We start from the raw sequence: 18,615 nt of genomic DNA, 5'->3' as shown, positions 1-18,615 counted from the left end.
CACATCTTTATCGCTTTCATTCACTGCTAGTGACTTATATGTTCTGGAGAGGACACAATTTTTTTGTTTAACGGAAAAGATACCTTTTACAAAAACATTCATAAGTTCCACATTTATGGGTCAAATTTCATCAAATAAGCTTCAAAATGCTGAATAATGGTTGTACTTATATAATAAGAGGAATATTCAGCACAACTTTCATTAAATTCATTTAAGATATCAATGAACTTTATCAAAAATGTCGAATGAGAATCCATTTTCCGTTAAAAATACACAAAAAATCCAAAATTTAAGAGAAATAATACTTGAACTGTCCTGAAATTGCAACTAGTAGGTTGGTGTTGATAAGGTCCATCAAACAATACTGCCAGTACAATAATGGAAATTCTAAAAATGGACCAAAATAGGGAAAAAATCAGTTTTTACAAAAGTGTACACTTAATGTGAAATAGCCCATATTTGACTTACAACTTGTACACCTAGACACACACAGACACCTGCAAGTGAATTACAAATTTACAATTATATGCATACATCCCTACATGCATCCAACTGTACATACAAAAGTACATAAATACACGTGTATCTATTTGAGACATATGAAAATTTACATGCACATGAGCCTCAAATGTTTCTTTAGGACCAATGACTTGTATATACCAGCATTGACTACTGACTCAATCTGTCTTTCGTCTGCAGTGGACCTGTGTTTCAACACACAGTGTCAGAATGGGGCCACCTGTAACTACGTGGGGGACACTGATTTCTCCTGTACCTGTCCTGTTGGCTGGCTGGGAACACTTTGCCAAGCAGGTAAGCGCAGCTACATTGTACATGTGTACTTGCATTATGTGGCAATGTTGGAGAACTGTGAAATAGTGAATGGGGCACTGGATATTTTAATAATAAATCTCACTCTAATGTTCATCCTTGGACAAGATTGTTTTGCCCACAATGACCCTCTTTGCTCACAATGACCCTCTTTGCTCAGTGGGTATAAATAGGTACCTACCTGTACTATATATGCTGGGGTAAGGGTAATAGCAAGACCCTCCCAGAGACCAGTGTTAACCCATTCCTCCTGCAGTTCTCAGAGAGCCTAAACACACAAGACCCTGTAGAATACTACTCGTTATTTCAGTGTGGCAGATGATAATCGCTGAGCACTGACCATATGCCTTTTATTTTCTTTCTTTCATTTTGTTTTTGTAGATGATGTCTGCTTACCCAATCCATGCCAAAATGAGGGTAACTGCACCAATGTTGGACTGACAGATTTCACCTGTGCATGTGAGGCAGGTTGGACAGGAGATATGTGTGAAATTGGTAAGACACAGTGAGAAGTTGTTGTGTTTGTCTATTTGGTTGTTTTTTTTACAATTTCAGTTTCTTCTGCACCCAATCTTTTTTATTTTTCTTGCTTTATGAAGCTTTGAAATTTTGTGTGTGTAATTATCTACATCCCATTCATCTATGACCAAAAAACAAAACAAAACAAAACAAAAACAAGTATGTGACCTTCACCAAAGATGAATGATGTTGCATATGACACGCCAACCAGAAAAAAAAGAAGTAATAATAATAATAATCAATTAATGAATAAATGTCTTCTCTGGTGAGTGAAGTCTATGATATCAGAATAACATTTGTTATTGACTCCAGTGTTTGATGGGTCTCTGAAGTCATAATCAGAGATTGACATTTCTCTGGAAAGATGGGGTAATTTGCTGACCTTCTCATCTTCTTGACCTACAGAGGATTCGTGTCTGAGTGACCCGTGCCAGAACGGAGGGGCGTGCACCCTCACCAACCCGGGCTACGATTGCACCTGTACAGACGGCTGGCTTGGTATCAACTGCGACATAGGTACAGTAATATCTCTTTGACTGAGCAGTTTTTCATGAATCACAGCTAGTGTCAAACACAGTTCCGTGACATTTGCTCCTGCGACAACTGCTCCCATGAAATATCTACATGGTATAAAAGCCAAGCATGAATTCTACCCACAAACATAACCCTGACTCCAGTCCTTATCCTCACAGCAAACTAAACCTACTATCCTAGCCCTAACCCTATTAAAGTCTTTGGAGAAAATAAGCCTGGAGCAATTGTTGTGGGAGTAAATGTTGTGTCACTGTCAAATACAGATGAAACCTTGTAGTAGGTAGTAGGATACGGTGCAAATTTTGTTGTTTCTGATGTCTTTGTAGGTGAAACAGACATTGTTCCTGTTACTCCAAAAAAAAAAAAGGAAAAAAAAAAGAATTCCCACTCAGCATCTCAGATAAGTTTATCATACTCTGTGAAATAGATTTCAGAGTGCTTCACTAACTTTATATTACTAGTTTTCTTTGCTTTGACATCTTCATGTTGATATATACAATGTATCTCTTTTCACTTGTAGCTTTAGAATGTGATTTAACAAGGCAAAAAGGTTGTAACTATCTTTTTGAATGAATTTATATGTATCTGTCTTCCCTTTTTTCAATCAGTGGATGCATGCTCAAGCTCCCCATGTGTCAACCATGGAACCTGTATGACATTTCTCGATAACGAGATCAACGGAACGTCTACCTACACATGCAGCTGTCTGTCACAATTTACGGGCATCAACTGCGAAAGAGGTAACGTCACTTTTGATCAGTCATGACGAATTATGTGGACTTGCACCTCATAAATCAATGATATCATTATTTGTGACCCTGCATCACAAAGCCATCAAAAAGTCGCCAGTCATGGATTTTTAGTTGAGAGCAGATTTTGAAAAAGCAGACTCTAAGCTATAAAGATGTGCAATGTATAACTCAATACAAATGGACCTTCTTAGCCTTATAATTGAAAGAAAGTACCGGTATGCATTCTGGCAAAGTTTGTGTGCACTGGGAAAAGAGGCTTTGAAGTCTATTCAAGCATTCAATCTTATCTTGTTGTGCTCTGTGCAGTGAAAGGGGACAAAAAAACAGGATGTGAACCTCTGAAGCAACCATGATGAATAGAAGGGATTATCAGATTAAGCTGAAAGTTTCCACTCTAATTAAGTACCTTCTATTCATGTCTGATACCAACTTTACAAGCAGTAGTGCCATCTTTTTAAAAGTTATCAGTGAGGGGTGTGTGTGAAGGCCAGAGTTTCAAAAGGGGCCTGTAAGACATGCACCAAATCATTCTCATTTTTTATTTTAATGCTTTAGAAACCTGCCAAAACACAATTTTTCATTCTTTCTTGATCCCAAACTTTTGGACTGTGTTGAAGAAGAATTGTTCTTTCAGAAAATATAAAAAAAACTGAAGATTGACTACTTGACACAATTCATCCAATTTGAGTTGTCATGTTAAATCAGGACATGCTCATGTTGTTGGTTTTGTGATGCACGGTCACATTTCACCTTTTACAAGGAGCACTTGCACTTTCTTTTTCCCCAATTTTTACTCTAAAGGGCTTTTTACACTTGTAAATTTTTGCTTAGCCCCGGACCAACGGTGGGGCTAAGGGGGGGCCTTAGCCCCACCGTTGGTACGGGACTATCCTTAGCCCACTTTCTGTTTACACTCGTTTTTGCCAAAGTGGGCTAGCCCCACCGATAGTACGGTACTATCTGGCCCTGCAAAATAGCAGGGGTTAGCACTGCAATTGCGGTGCTAGCACCGCAATTGCGGTGCCAAGCAAGTGAGTGTAAACAGAACGAAAAAATAATCCTGGGCTAAGCGACGGAGACAAAGTCCGACCCTCACTGACCAATCAGAAACGAGGTAATCAAGTGCTGCCGGTGCGTGCGTGTACGTGTACAGTACACAACGTAATTATGAATATTCGTGTGGTTTGGAAAGTCCGGGGCTAAGAAGACGAGTGTAAAAAGGTCAGTTTTCTCCTTAGCCCCGGACAAGAGATAGTACGGGACTAATTGGCGAGTGTAAAAAGCTGAAAAAATTGGTACGGGACTAACGATAGTCCTGGGTCAGAGAAAGTCCGGGGTTAAGAAACACAAGTGTAAAAAGCCCTTAAGACTTGGACATCTTCACATATTTCTTATGGACCATTGTACCTATCAAATGGAAGGCTGGTCTTTGTAAAGCTTTGTGGGAGTTTTATTGTATTTGTCCTGGTTTGATAACTTTTGCAAAGGCATAATGGATTACAAGCAAGCTGTTTGTGTGAAATTGAAAGTTTGTTCACCACAGGGCTTCAATCATCCAGGATCATTTAAGTATGTCACTATGTTTTATGTTTGTATGTACTAATATGTGCTATTCTCCTTCTAATTCATTATCTTCTTCTTCTTCTTCTTCTTCTTCCTTCTTTTTCTTCTTTTTCTTCTTCTTCTTCTTTGCCCATCCCTCCTTCTTCTTCATCTTCTCACCATTATCTTCTTCCTCAATTTCTCAGGGGATGACTGCTTTCTAGAGCCTTGCAAAAATGGAGCTACCTGTCAGCTTCTCAGCCCCGTGGGACATGAGTGCATTTGTGTTACTGGCTTCATTGGAGATGACTGTTCAGTTGGTGAGTACAACATTTGCTGGTGCAAATGTAAATGGTCCTTGCAAAGTTGATGCAACTATTATGGAGGAGAGGAAAAGATGGTGACAGCTCAACATGTCACACATATCACTGACACAAAACAAATCACACCATACCAGACTTATTAGAGCGAACAACAAAACTTTATTCCTCTCTTTAAGCGCCATAGTCCCAAGTGTCAGATCTTCCCTCTGCTCCACGTGGGCTGAACAGATTATACTTCCTTTACATACATTGTAAATTGTAAATGCATGACACAACAAACATAAAATGATTTCTTGCTGGCTCACTTGTAGTCTAATTAAGATTCAGTGTTTGGTCATATACTAGGGAGCTTGCATTTCCTGGTTAGCTCCTGATAACGTGAGTATTGTAGACAGAACCCAAAATTTGCTGTCCATGGAAGATTTGTTTAGATTTGTTTAGATTTGTTAGATTTATTATAATGCAGAAATGCATGATGTGTGTGACATTACATGCACAGTGTCTTGGGCTGATTAAAGTGATCATTCAATCTGTGTGAAAAATATACATAAGGGTCATTTTGCCACCAATATGATTAATCTGAAATGTCAGTGTGGAAAAACATATTGATTTTGATTTTATTGACCTTTTCATGGCTTCATTATATGTTGGAGGTACATTGTATGTTGAAGCCTCTCAGGTAGACAAATACATTTAATGCATTCTGTCAAGTTCTGGGTCTATCCCTGCATAATAATAATAATAATTGATATGATTTATATAGCGCCAAATCCACTCTGCAGAGTGCTCTAGGCGCGGAAGGAAGAGAAAGTGAAGGAGATAAAGGACATACAAATATCAAGTACATGTAATGAGTAGTCAAATTGAGGCTTTAAACAAGTGAGTTTTTAGACTGCTTTTAAAGGAGTCTGATGAAGAACAATTTTTTACGGCTGAAGGTAAGTTATTCCATAAGGTGGGAGCAGCATAGCCAAAGGCACGTGTGCCCCATATTGTAGTGAATCTTGGAATTATCAGAGAACCATAGTTGGATGAGCGTAAAGATCTAGCAGGGATGTAATTATGGAGTAAGTCAATGTTATACTGAGGAGCAGCGCCCTGAAGGCAATGAAAAGTCAAAAGTAAAATCTTAAAAATAATGCGATCTTTGACTGGTAACCAATGAAGTGATCTCAAAATAGGGGTGATGTGAGTGTGCTTCTTGGATAGTGTGATGATGCGTGCTGCCGCATTTTGAAGCCTCTGTAGCATGGAGAGCTGAGTTTGTGGTAAGTTAAATAAGACAGAGTTTCCAAAATCGAGCCTAGAGGATATCAAGGCATGGACTAATTTTTCGGTAGAAGAGCGGTTCAAATATTTTCTAATGAAGCCGATATTACGAAGTTGGTATCTTACAGATCTACAAATGCTAGAAACTTGATGAGACATAGTCATATTACAATCTAGCATTACACCCAGGTTGCGACAGGTTTGGGACACACTAATTGACATGCCGGAAAAGGAGATAAAATTAATGTCAAGTTTACCTAATTGTGTCTTCGAACCAAACATTAAAAACTCAGAGTTATCCGTATTCAATTTCAAAGAATGTGAGTTCAGCCATGAATAAACATCGTTCATTGCATTCTCAAGCTGACTCAAAGCATGTAAGGCATCGGCCTGGTTAGGTTTGAAAGACAAATACAATTGAATGTCATCAGCGTATATGTGATAATTAATTTTGTGCTGGCGCAATATGTGTCCCAGGCTAATAAGATAGATGGAAAACAAGGTGGGCCCGCCCACAGAGCCCTGTGGAACACCGCATTTGAGAGGCATAGCATTTGATTTACAGCTGTTGACACACACTGCCTGTGAATGGCATGAAATAACAGTTGCCATGCCAACTTTATTTGTCATTCATTGGTCAGTATGACATGCACAGATAGATTAACAAGGTTTGTTTGAAGATGTGTAGATTTGATGTAAAGAATCAATTACGATAAACAAATCTGTGCCTGTTCTGTATTCACTTTAATTGCATGACTTTGATTTCATGTATTCATTCATATACATATTTTGTACACTGTATGTTACATATCTACTTTATTTTCTTAATTGTTTTGCTTATCTCACCATGAAGTATATGTTTGCTATGCTTTTCTTTTTGTGCATGTCCAGAGGACTTTTGCATCAGTGATCCATGCCAGAATGGGGCGAATTGTACCCTGGAGTCAACAGGTTACACCTGTGAATGCGAGCCAGGGTTTATTGGCACCCACTGTGAAATAGGTATGGAATCGCATCTACATTTATCAAGTTCATTCAAGCGTGTGGTACAATGTACCTGGTTGATACCATTTGCTGACTATTGCCTGGGCTGAACCATGAAGGGTCAGCATCTTTTGCCCGTTTTCTTCACTTGGTAGGCACTGCAACTTTACTGGGTTAGCACCCTGCACTTTGCAATGAATGAATGATGTGGGATCTTTTATATTCGTAAGCCGTGGCTAACTCACACATGGGACCTACATTTTATGTCCTGTCTGAGGGACAGAGTGTTTTGCCTCATACTAGAGGGGACAGTATGGTTACACACAACATCGTCCAGTTAGACTCGGGAATCAAACCCGATTCCTTTGGATCTGGACGCAAACATGCTTCTTAGCCAAATCACCACCCATTTACCAAGTGATGAAAGAATACATTGTCATGCTAAAACAGTCCACTTTGCTCAAGTGCATGATGCAAGTGTCTGAACTTCTTAGAACTCTTAGAGCAGATGAGTATAATTTTGCTTCTTTTGTAGACAGTATTGACAATATCACAGTTCTTTCTTTTCAAGATGAATGTAGAGTATTGAGAGACCTGGAAATCATTCCAATTCCCATAATGTGGATGGTTGATACTTTTGTAACCTATCCCTGACAAAAATCAGCTCATGTCCAATTGAATCAGTGTGGACTTTACAGTAGAATTTAAAAGCTATTGCAATGTGATCAGGGCCAAATTTTTCGTGCTTTAGATTTTGTGACACTTGCATACGATGGAGATTTGAAGCTCTGACATATATTCTTACACTAGCCCGGCAAGACTGATATGTATTAAATTTGTAACAGACACGCAAATCATTCTTGCCCTTTCTTTTTCTCAGACGATTATTGTTTCAGTGACCCCTGCCAGAATGGAGCCACCTGTAATCTTCAGGGTAATGGCTATGACTGTGCCTGTACCATTGGGTTCCTGGGCACACATTGTGAAACAGGTGAGTGATCTTCACTTTTTAACCCAATGAAGACAGACTAATTTTCCTGTAACCCACATTTCCCATAGAACACCTACATTATGTACCTGAGTATACTCAGGACTAGTCATCAGTGGGTTAAAGGGGAAGGCTAGTAACTGATCAGTGGGAATCAGTGGAAATGCTGGGAGATGATTGTTCCAATCCTCATGGGATTCATTCAAGAGTTCATCGTATATCTATTGTTGTGTGAAAATGATTTGCTTCAGAATGGTCTCATATTCAAGTAATGTGCAGTTTAATGCTTCCAGGTTAGCGTCCCTGGTCAGTGACGGGGCATTAATCTGCACATTACTTGAATATGAGACCGTTCTGAAGCAAATCATTTTCACACAACAATAGATATACAATGAACTCTTGAATGAATCCCATAAGGATTGGAACAATCATCTCCCAGCATTTCCACTGATTCCCACTGATCAGTTACTAGCCTTCCCCTTTAATAATCATGAATTTCACATTTGGTATTTTCTTCTAGCAGACCTGCTTCCATCACCATTGCTCTAACCCAATAAGAGGTTGGGGGTGGAAGAAACGAAACATTTTATGGTTGAACATCAGCATACATACATTTTAACACAAAGGTACAAGAATACTGGTAAATGCTTATAGAAGTGCATGTAGAATATAAGTTGTTTAAGGGCCACTGCGTCAACTGTAAACCCAAGTTTGAAACAGTTTTCCTCTCGGAAAGAAGAGCAAGTGTGATAGGTTAGTACCTACATAAAATGTGCAGTATAATTGCACAATTTTCTCACCTCCTTTTTTTTTTAATATTCAGATCATAAATATACACAATTTAGATCATAGATCATACCCGTGCCCAACTACACTTTACATAAATTCTTTGTGCATGCTCCGAAAATCAGTTTTGATCCTCCAGAATCTGGCACTACTGCAGTCCAACCATTGAATGATCTACCAGGTGTAGTAGATCAGTTGTATTCGTTGACACCCCCTCCATTTTAACACGATATTTTCTGTTTCTATCTTGAGTGATGATTTCAGTGATCCAGAAATACAATTGCTGTCGCTTTTGTTGTTGCTAACATTATGATAATCTCCATTCATGATATATTTTTTGTGATGTGTCATTGAATACCAACCTTCACAGCTGACGCCTGTTTCTTGGGCCCCTGCAAGAACGGCGCCACGTGTAACACTCTCTCGAGTGTGACCAACGGTGTTACAGACTTCACCTGCACCTGTGTGCCTGGATTCACTGGGGCCGATTGCGGGAGAGGTATATTAAGCAACTTCTAGTAATTCTAGACATACTGTTGTAGGGATTTATTCTGAACTTCTTATCTGCATGTGGTCATTGTCTCATGCCTACTTATTTCGGTGATTGTTACTGTATCATGACTGATACCATTGTCTAAGTACATTCTAAATTCCATTGATTCTAGTCTTACTTGTTGGCCTATTATGACAACTTTTCTGGATTACAATACCATAATTCATCCTTCTCTATATATCTACATACCATAGATATGCCCATGGAGGATTAATGCTTTTAGTTAGTTGTGACATGGGAATGGTAAAGGTTGCTGAGCAGATAGAAATTAGATCTTCCCTTCTGTTATTCACAAGCAACAAATGACAAATAACCTGTGTTCAGGTACTTGTAAAAGATTTATGTACAATACAATGAGAGTTCAGTGTGAGTTTTTGCAATTCGCAGAGAAAAAAGAAAGCTTTTACTTTTTTCTTTTTACAGTGGACGAGTGTTTCAATAATCCCTGTCAGAACGGCGGCAGCTGTTCTCTTCTTTCTGGATCTGGATACACATGTGATTGTCCTGACCCATTTATTGGGGACAACTGTGAAATTGGTAAGAAGTGAAAAGAAGAACATACGTATGTAAACTCATATCCAACAGCTCTTGGTTATGAGTTGGTTGTGTTTCAAAGAGTACTCAAAATTTCAAATCTTAATCTTATCAGTTTATCATAATCATTAATGTCTCCTGTCATTAAACTTTACTTTATTGCTCTTTCAGAGTTAAATCTTAATTTGTATGGTATGTTGTAAACACTGAGTTTTGAAATGATATGTACTTTGATGCTGTCAGGAATGTCGCATAATCATGAATAATTCAAACAGATCATACGTTTTATAGCATTTGGTTTATTTTAGGGAACTTTCCGCTTTGAGCAAACACCATTAAATGTTATGGCTGGTATTTCATGTAAATTTTGTGTACACAGACATTGATCAGCAGTGTACAGACAGTTGTCGGAACAGCAATGAGCAGGCAAGTAAAGAAAGAGAAGGAAATGTAAATGTTTAATATGACTGGTATTCACTGAGATATGTATATATATTTTTTCATCTTGACTTTTAGAACAGTAATAACAATGCAACTTAATTTTTTCTTCTGACCCTTCCCACAGAGGACTTCTGTTTCAGCGACCCCTGCCAGAATGCTGCAACCTGTACCCTCCTGGCAAATGGAATAGGATATAGCTGTCAATGTGCGTTTGGCTTCACGGGGACGCACTGCCAACTTGGTGAGTGGGCCGCCGGGATTGTTTGAGTCAAAAGTTTTCACAATGTCAAGAGATATAAATCTATTGTATCACAGCACAGCTTTGAAGAGGAAAAATTTGTGATCAATGCACTAGATTATTACTTACTGTTGAATTTAGCAAAAAAAAAGTACATATATATATATATATATATATATATGTATATATACAATTATGTCAATATAGTATGTGACCCTGTATCACAAAGCCAACAAAAAGTCGCCAGACAGGGAATTTTAGTTAAGAACAGATTCTGACAGAGAAGACTTTCAGCTTTAAAATGATGAATAACTCAATTCAAATGGATTCTCCTTTTGAAGGTTTTGAAGAAATCAAAAGAGGATTCTAAAGATACACCTAGTCACAACATGCTACAGAAAAGTGTTTGAGAAAAACTGCTAAAAACACAATTTCCTGTTCATTTTATGATCCCAAACTTTAGCATAATGTAGAAGAGGACTTGCTCTTTCAAAAAATATGAAAACCTCAAGATTGGCTGAGTTGACCTAGTTTACATATTTTCAGTCCTCACACAAAACAAGTGCGTGTGACTTTTTGTTGGTTTTGTGAAGCACAGTCACATATTTTCCTGCTGTAAATACACACATGCACACACATTCATTTTTAAGAAAGATTAACCAACCTAGAACACTTTCTAGGGTTTCCAACTCGTCAGCATGCATGATCATCATCATCAATGCACTTTTTTTTTTCTTAAAAGGAGAAAGGGAAATTTGCAAGACTTCCCAAAAAGTGTGTGCGTCATGTTTGTATTAGATTGCATAATTGTTTTTCAACACACCAAAATTCAGTTATTGTGTGTGCAAAATACCACTATCCATTAGTGTATTCTTGACAGAGAGTCCACCTTAAGTGTAATACTTCAAGATTATGATTGTGTGCAGGTCTTTTCCCATGGAAAGCTAAAAACAGCTAGAAGTAGTAGTACGAATTAAAGTGAAGAAAAAGGAAGCAAATTCTGAAGCAAATTCATTATAAACAATCTGTAATCCATAAATTAAGTAATGTTACTTTTTTTCTTGTTCTATAGGACTGGTGTTCAATGAATCTGTATCAGAAGCAGTTTACTATCAACAGAGACATTTGTGAGAGAGTTGCAATACAGAAGCTACGATTTGATTTGTGTGTGTGATATGACTGGGTACTATAGTTTTGCCAGGATACACTTGCAGTATGATATACAGTAGTGTACTATAGTCTGTAATGCCATGTGTATTGGAAGGTATTACTTCAGATTACTGCAATATTGGTTTGTGCCCCTATGTTATTCTCCTGTCCTGTATGCTACATAATACTCACAGTGTAAATCATTGAGCAATGATGTCATTTGTGTTCTTATTATTTGTTTTCTTTTTTTTATAATACAGTTGACTTTTGTCTGAGTGACCCCTGTCAGAATGGAGGTATCTGTAATCTGGACCAGAATGGCAATGGTTACACCTGTCAGTGTCCAGCAGGCTATATCGGCTCCCACTGTGAGATAGGTAAGAACCGTAAGGGGAGCTAGAGAGACCAGAGCCCCATTTCATAAAAGTTTCTATGACAGCAACTTCTGCTGCAATGGCGAGTGTCATGATGGTAACGACAAGAATCTTGCCTCCTGATTGGCTGTTGCTATGGGAAGTTGACATTCTGGCAAGAATTGCTAAATCTTTTATGAAATGGGGCATATGCGTGCTAGCTGTCACAACCAGGGTAGTTATATGATGACAAGCCTGGTGTATAGTCCTACTTTAATTGACTTTCGATGATGTCCTTCAAGGCAAATTAACACTAAACATTGTGATTTGGATAGACAGACAGACAGACAGACAGACAGACAGACAGACAGACAGACAGACAGACAGATAGATAGATAGATAGATAGATAGATAGATAGATAGATAGATAGGTAGGTAGATAGATAGGTAGATAGATAGATAGATAGATAGATAGATAGATAGATAGATACATGTAGATAGGTAGATAGATAGGTAGATAGGTAGATAGATAGGTAGATAGGTAGATAGATAGGTAGATAGATAGATAGATAGGTAGATAGGTAGATAGATAGATTGGTAGATAGAGTTTACAGGCAGACAGAGAGACAAAGAGACAGATAGACAGACAGACAGATAGATTGATTGATACATGTAGATGGATAGATTGACATAGATAGGTAATGGTTTACTGTCAAACAAAAATGGTATAAAACAGCCCAACAGTTGAATTGCGTGCTACATACATGTAGATACAAAAGACTTGAGTTACAGCTGTAGGGATTAGGGTTGGAAATTTGTTTGGAAAAATGTTTGTTTTTGGATATTTTTTACGTCCATGTAAATGTCACACTGCAGCTCAGATAGAGGGTAATGAATTGTGTGGTGGTACAATTGCAGTCATTATGACTGAGAGTTACGTGGCTGAAACTTGTCCAAAGTAAAACCAGGGTCAGTGAATAAGATGGCAGGCTGTTGTAGGTTACATTGTAACTTTAAATAACGTTATGTCCTAGAAATGACTATGGCCTTATTGCTCTAAAACTTGATCGTAATATGAATTTTGCTTTGTATCTTCAGAGGACTTCTGCTTCAGTGACCCATGCCAGAATGGAGCTACCTGTGAGCTTGGTCCCCAGGGTTACAACTGCACATGCCCCCCAGACTACTTCGGTATCCATTGTGAGGAATGTAAGTACCTCCCTGACAATATTAATTCATTTCATCACATTTTCGTAATATCAGTAACCTCTTGTTTTATTGACACATGCTTTTGCCAAGGAATTTCTTTCTACATTTATCTGTTTTGGTTTGTGCTTATTGTTGGGCTCATCATTAAGACAAACAGAGTTCCTAATTACATTACGGTATACATGTATATGGATAAGTTTTTTTGAAACACTGTAACTTATTTCAGTGGTAACTGGGGGGGCTTCCAAAATGAGAAAAATGTGATTCAATGGGTTATTCATTGAGTCAGATGTATTGCTGTCTTTGTTAGGCACAATGAAACCCCTCAGTTATGGCTGAAGTAGACATTAACATAAAAGCATCAGAAGACTGAACAGATCTATAGAAAAAGAGCATATAAAAACACTACTATTTGTTCAATTTGAATATGTGTTTATATACATGTGTTCATATACATGTGTGTAGTTTTTGAGCTGAATGGGACACACCAAAACATAAAAGATACTCAAAGAAAGAGTGATATAAAGTTTTGTCATCCTAGTATTCACATGTCATTTGTTCATCTCTCCCTCTTTCCTAGTTGACTACTGCTACAGTGAACCCTGTCAAAACAACGCCACATGTAACTTGCAGGAACTCATCAACTATGAATGCATCTGCACTGATGAATTCCTTGGTCGACACTGTGAAGTTGGTAAGAATAATATATCAAGGTGGTGTCATTTACCGAGGCTAACCCCTTTTGATAGTGTAAAATTTTTTCTTCCAGAGGGCCTTACTAGTACTGTTATTACCCCCAACATTGCTTGGAGCCCTTCGTAGGCCCTCAGTCACTAAAGTGGACTTAGCAAGTATAACACCTGATGTTATTTTGTAGTCCTTGAGAGAAGACTATTTGGCTCATTGATAGATGCAGAGACAATTATTGTTATGATTTCAATCACAAGATACATTGTGTAAACCATGATGATATTGGAAATATTGACAGACGGTGATTGTAAAAGTGTAGGACCTTGATCGTAGTAGAAAACATGAATAATGATTAACTTTTACCAAAATACATAAGTTAACTTCAAATCAAAGGAATCTATGTACTCCTCACAGCTGAATTTGGAGATAGCCGGAAACAAAATCAAAATTATGTGAGACATAAATGGATACCAAATGGCAGATTTAGACCACATTTAGTTGGAGACAACTGTGGAAGTGACGTGTAAGGAATGATGAAATGGAGAATTTTCATGTCTTTTATTTTCTTTATGAAGGATTATATTGTGTAAATCATATGAGTAGCTTGTTGACTATAAGTCCTTTGTTGTGTATGTGTATGTGTTTATTTGTTTTCATTGCAGATAACTATTGTCACAGTGATCCATGCCAGAATGGAGGAGTCTGTATCTTGGAGGTCGATGGATTCAAATGTGAATGCCCCGCCAGGTTCCTGGGGGACTTTTGTGAAACAGGTATGGGCATTGTACTTCTCTTTTTTTCTACTTTTTCTTCTTCTTCTTCTTCTTCTTCTTCTTCTTCTTCTTCTTCTTCTTCTTCTCTTGCATCTTACACAAGGCATAACAGCCCTCGAACATTTACAGTAGAATTTGGGTTTAGTTAAGACAAAATTAGATATTCTGTTGTTGCAGCATGTGATAGCTTTGTGTACAGTGTATAACATAATTATATTACATATGACTTCTAATTTCTTGAATTTCTACTAAAGTAAACTTGAAAGCCTCTCAAAAAGCCTTTCAAAAAGCCTTTCAAAAATTGTAGGTTTTTCAATGAGATGCTAAAAGAAAATGGCAAAATGACAGAAGAATACATTGCAATGCAGGTGCACTGACCCCCCCCCCCCCCCCAAAAAAAAAAAAAAAAGTGAAGAAGAAAAAAAAAAGTATTTTTATTTTACTTACATCCAGTAAATTAGAGATAGGGAAGACAAGAAATCATGAAGACCCTATAAAGATTATTTCTGATGTGTCATCACAAAAGTCATATGCATGTAGTGTGAGGAAGTAACTGTTTTAGTTTCTGGCAGTTCTGAACTCTTTAGATGCTAAGCTTTAAATTGATATATAATTTGCTCTTCTTCATTACACAGAAATTATTTTTAAACAAAATTATTTCAAGAAAGAAAACGGTAAAAGTTATAGTGTTGAAGTTGGCTTTTCGTGCATTTTTCCTCCTTTGATGATCTCTGACTTTATATGTGTATGTATCCTGGTATACATCTGAGACATAATACCTGATGATAGTTGCTTTTACAATTAAAATGCATGCATTTTTTTTTTTTGGGGGGGGGAGGGGGAGGGGATATGACAATATGCACCACTGCAGCACATGTGCTCATACAGGCTGCTCTGTGGTTATGTATTAATCATTTTGATAGAATCTGATATAATTGCAGTGTCTGACTAGGTTTCATAAACATGTATATTTACACGTGCCGAGTGTTAGGCAGAATGCTAGTTTCAAGAATAATTGATACTATATATGAAAACAATGGGTAATTCAATGGGTAAATTCACAACAATTATTACAAATACATGTATATGACACACTTTGATATGTTTTGTATATTTGAGAGGATGAGTGTTAATTTTATTCCCTGCTTCTTCTTCCACAGAGGACTTCTGCTTCGACAAACCTTGTGAAAACAATTCCACGTGTGAACTGAGGCCCACAGGGTTTGAATGTGAATGCACCATTGGATTTACAGGGATGCAGTGCGGAAATGGTGAGTTCTTATGAATCTTTGTGCTATCTGTTTTATCATCTTATCTGATGTTATCTTTCTTTTTAACTTATTTTGCCGTAGTTTATCTTCTTTCATACTGATTTATCATATCTCATCCTATTTCACAACATCCCTATCTATTTGTTTTCCAATTTGTTTGTGTATTACCTTCTGTAATCATAGTTTTGTATTATATCCCACATAAGTATGTTTGACCAGTGGGATTACTTGAATTTTTAACATATGACCAAGAGATGTATTTCTCCCAACATCCATGCCGTGTACTATCACAAATGTGATGTATTCTTTTGTCAGCACTTTTTGCCATAACCATGATTGCAATCGATAAAGGTATCACTAGCATCTATTGGCCATGGCCAAGTCCAGTAGGTGCGCCAACGCCACATATTTGTGCACATCGCACAATTTTCGATACATCAGTATCACTTGTTATCATCTAAGATCTAACGTTAGTCCCATTCATTTGACTGCCGAGGACCGCGGTTGTACTGCCTGTGTTGTAATGTTCAGCACGATTATAGAATAGATATCTGCATGTTTGATGGAATACATTTTTATCACATCTCAAGTTTGTCAATCGATGTAGGATATAAAGCAAATAGTCATCTCCTATTTCTCAGGCAGTGGATACAATCTGACGATGCCTCTGTGATCCTTGAGGTGTCTATCAGACCTCACCTTCGGCTTGGTTTGATAGACACCTTGTGTATAACCTTGGGGATGTTAGATTGTACCATCACCCTCACAGTCGATGATGATTTGCTTATTATGCAACACCTTATTAGAATGTAGCTATCCGATTAGTTGATTGCCCATCATGTGACATTTAGTTAAAAGTTCCATCGCACGCTGTGGCTGTCAGCAGTGCAATTTTGTTTGAGCAAAAATGCATCACCCATTTCCATTGACTCCCTTGTTAAACTCACGATTGATTTGAAGTTTTTGTTCCATCACACGGCATTGATGTCACAATAAACAAACAATTACAAGTGTGCTTACAAGCGTGTTCTTTTGTCACTCATTTTTGTAAACAACTTCAACCGATTGGCATCGCGTACATATATAAACGGTGACCATGACTGTGATGATACAATTGTACTCGTTCGTCTTTCACGGAAAATGGTTGCTATTTCTGTGCTAAATTCAAAAATCTGTGTGGACCACATCTGTTGATGTTCGAGGTGTTCAACTCGGCTTCACCTCGTTGAATAGAGCGCCTCTATCTTCCACCTTGTGCGAAATCTTGTACCATTGCACTTGTGACCATTCACTATTTGTGTATTATCAACCCAGGAATTTGTCATGGGGAAACATGTCTAGAAAGTTAAGTAATTCACTGACTTTTTCATATTTTCTTTCTTTTTATTTAGTTGATCACTGTTTGAGTGCACCGTGCCAGAACAATGCCACATGTCAGTTGCTTGACTCCGGCTATCTGTGCGCCTGTGAGGTTGGCTTCATCGGAACTCACTGTGAATTCGGTAAGAATTACTTGCAATTTACATAGTCATGATATGCCCAGAACCTTGAACTACTTCATATTTTTAGTATGAGTGATTTTCTCTTTGCTCCTTTTCCATTTTCTTGTTTTTCTTAGTATTAAATGTATCGGAGTGATTGTTATAAATATCTTGTTGATCAGTGTACTGTAACACTTGCAATTCTGCCTCTGGCTGTGTAAGAATGCTATGTAGTGTACTTTTTTGACAGATTATTGTGTTTTGAAATTTATGAATAAATATATGTAATCATGCAGCACAACAAAAGCAACCAAATGTTGCATGCGCTGATTTTCTGTGAGGACTCAAAATAGGTGAAATGGGTCAAACTGCAGGTGTAGTCAATCTGGACTTTTTCATATTTTCTGAAAGAGCAGTTCTTCTTCTTTAAAGTTTTTGATCATATAGGGAATGTATAATTGTTTTAAGCAGTTTTTCTAGAACACTAGTTTTGTAGAATACTGCAGGGTTATCCATGAGGGGTTTCAGCATGTCGCTGCAACATGCTCAAATTTGTGCAACATCCTCAGCTCTTGTGCAACATCCTCAAAATCCAGCAACATGTTATGCAACATCCTCAAAAATTTGCAACAAGCTTGAAATGAAATGTATTCACACATGTGAAAAACATAAGAAACATCAAACTGTCTGGTACAGAGATATTTGTGTGCAAAACATGAGAGGGAACATTGAGTGTAAGCAGCAAACAAGAGATAAGTTGTGAAATATTGTGTACTACATGCTCATGATGCGCTCTCTGCACACATATAATTTCTGCAATATTCTCAGATTTTGAGCTTGCAACATGCTCAAATTTAAAGTTGTGGACCACCCTGATACTGTTCTCAGATATGTCTTAGAGGCCCCTTTTCATTTCTTAGAAGCCCACACTCTTTACAACCCCAATAGCTCTTGAAAGGATGAATCTGCTGCTTTGAAAGTTGTTGTTAGTAGTGGATAGGATAGTTTGATGGAGCATGCTAAATGTCTGCTTAATCAGATAATCCCTTCATTGTTGTTGCTATGGAGTTGTACATCCTGTTTTTTGTCCCATTCATTGCACAGAGCATGGCTTGGTAAGATTAAGTGCTTGAATAGACCCTTTTGCAGAGCCTCTTTGCTCAGTACGTTCTCATCCAGAGTATGCGTTTTCCTTCCAGAATTCAGATATGTTTGAAGAGTCAATTTTAATCGAGTTGTACATTATTTCAGAGCTTAAAGTCTGCTCTTTCAGATTCTGTCCCTAAATAAAAATTTATGTCTGGCGACTTTTTTTGGTTTATTAGTCTTACACAATGATGTCATTATCACATTGCTACATCAAAGTTCCAGAATTCAGATATGTTTGAAGAGTCA

General features: G+C 37.6%; 1 protein-coding gene across 1 annotated transcript in view; it reads left to right on the top strand.

The window, feature by feature from the left end:
* The window catches only part of LOC139727688 (uncharacterized), a 109,465-nt gene that overhangs the window by 45,784 nt on the left and 45,066 nt on the right, over positions 1-18,615 (top strand). Inside the window, exons 17-32 of the mRNA XM_071638670.1 lie at positions 700-813; positions 1,213-1,326; positions 1,756-1,866; positions 2,493-2,624; positions 4,385-4,498; positions 6,662-6,772; positions 7,635-7,745; positions 8,899-9,027; positions 9,505-9,618; positions 10,181-10,297; positions 11,704-11,820; positions 12,895-13,005; positions 13,586-13,699; positions 14,358-14,468; positions 15,629-15,739; positions 17,131-17,241. Coding sequence (XP_071494771.1) covers positions 700-813; positions 1,213-1,326; positions 1,756-1,866; positions 2,493-2,624; positions 4,385-4,498; positions 6,662-6,772; positions 7,635-7,745; positions 8,899-9,027; positions 9,505-9,618; positions 10,181-10,297; positions 11,704-11,820; positions 12,895-13,005; positions 13,586-13,699; positions 14,358-14,468; positions 15,629-15,739; positions 17,131-17,241 — 1,842 coding nt within the window. The remainder of the gene's footprint in view (positions 1-699; positions 814-1,212; positions 1,327-1,755; positions 1,867-2,492; positions 2,625-4,384; positions 4,499-6,661; positions 6,773-7,634; positions 7,746-8,898; positions 9,028-9,504; positions 9,619-10,180; positions 10,298-11,703; positions 11,821-12,894; positions 13,006-13,585; positions 13,700-14,357; positions 14,469-15,628; positions 15,740-17,130; positions 17,242-18,615) is intronic.

The sequence above is a fragment of the Diadema antillarum genome, unplaced genomic scaffold (genome assembly GCF_040938485.1).
Source record: "Diadema antillarum isolate AM-2024a unplaced genomic scaffold, OU_Dant_1.0 seq00000143_RagTag, whole genome shotgun sequence".
Classification (NCBI taxonomy): Eukaryota; Metazoa; Echinodermata; class Echinoidea; order Diadematoida; family Diadematidae; genus Diadema; species Diadema antillarum.
This window is presented reverse-complemented; position numbering and strand designations above follow the sequence as displayed.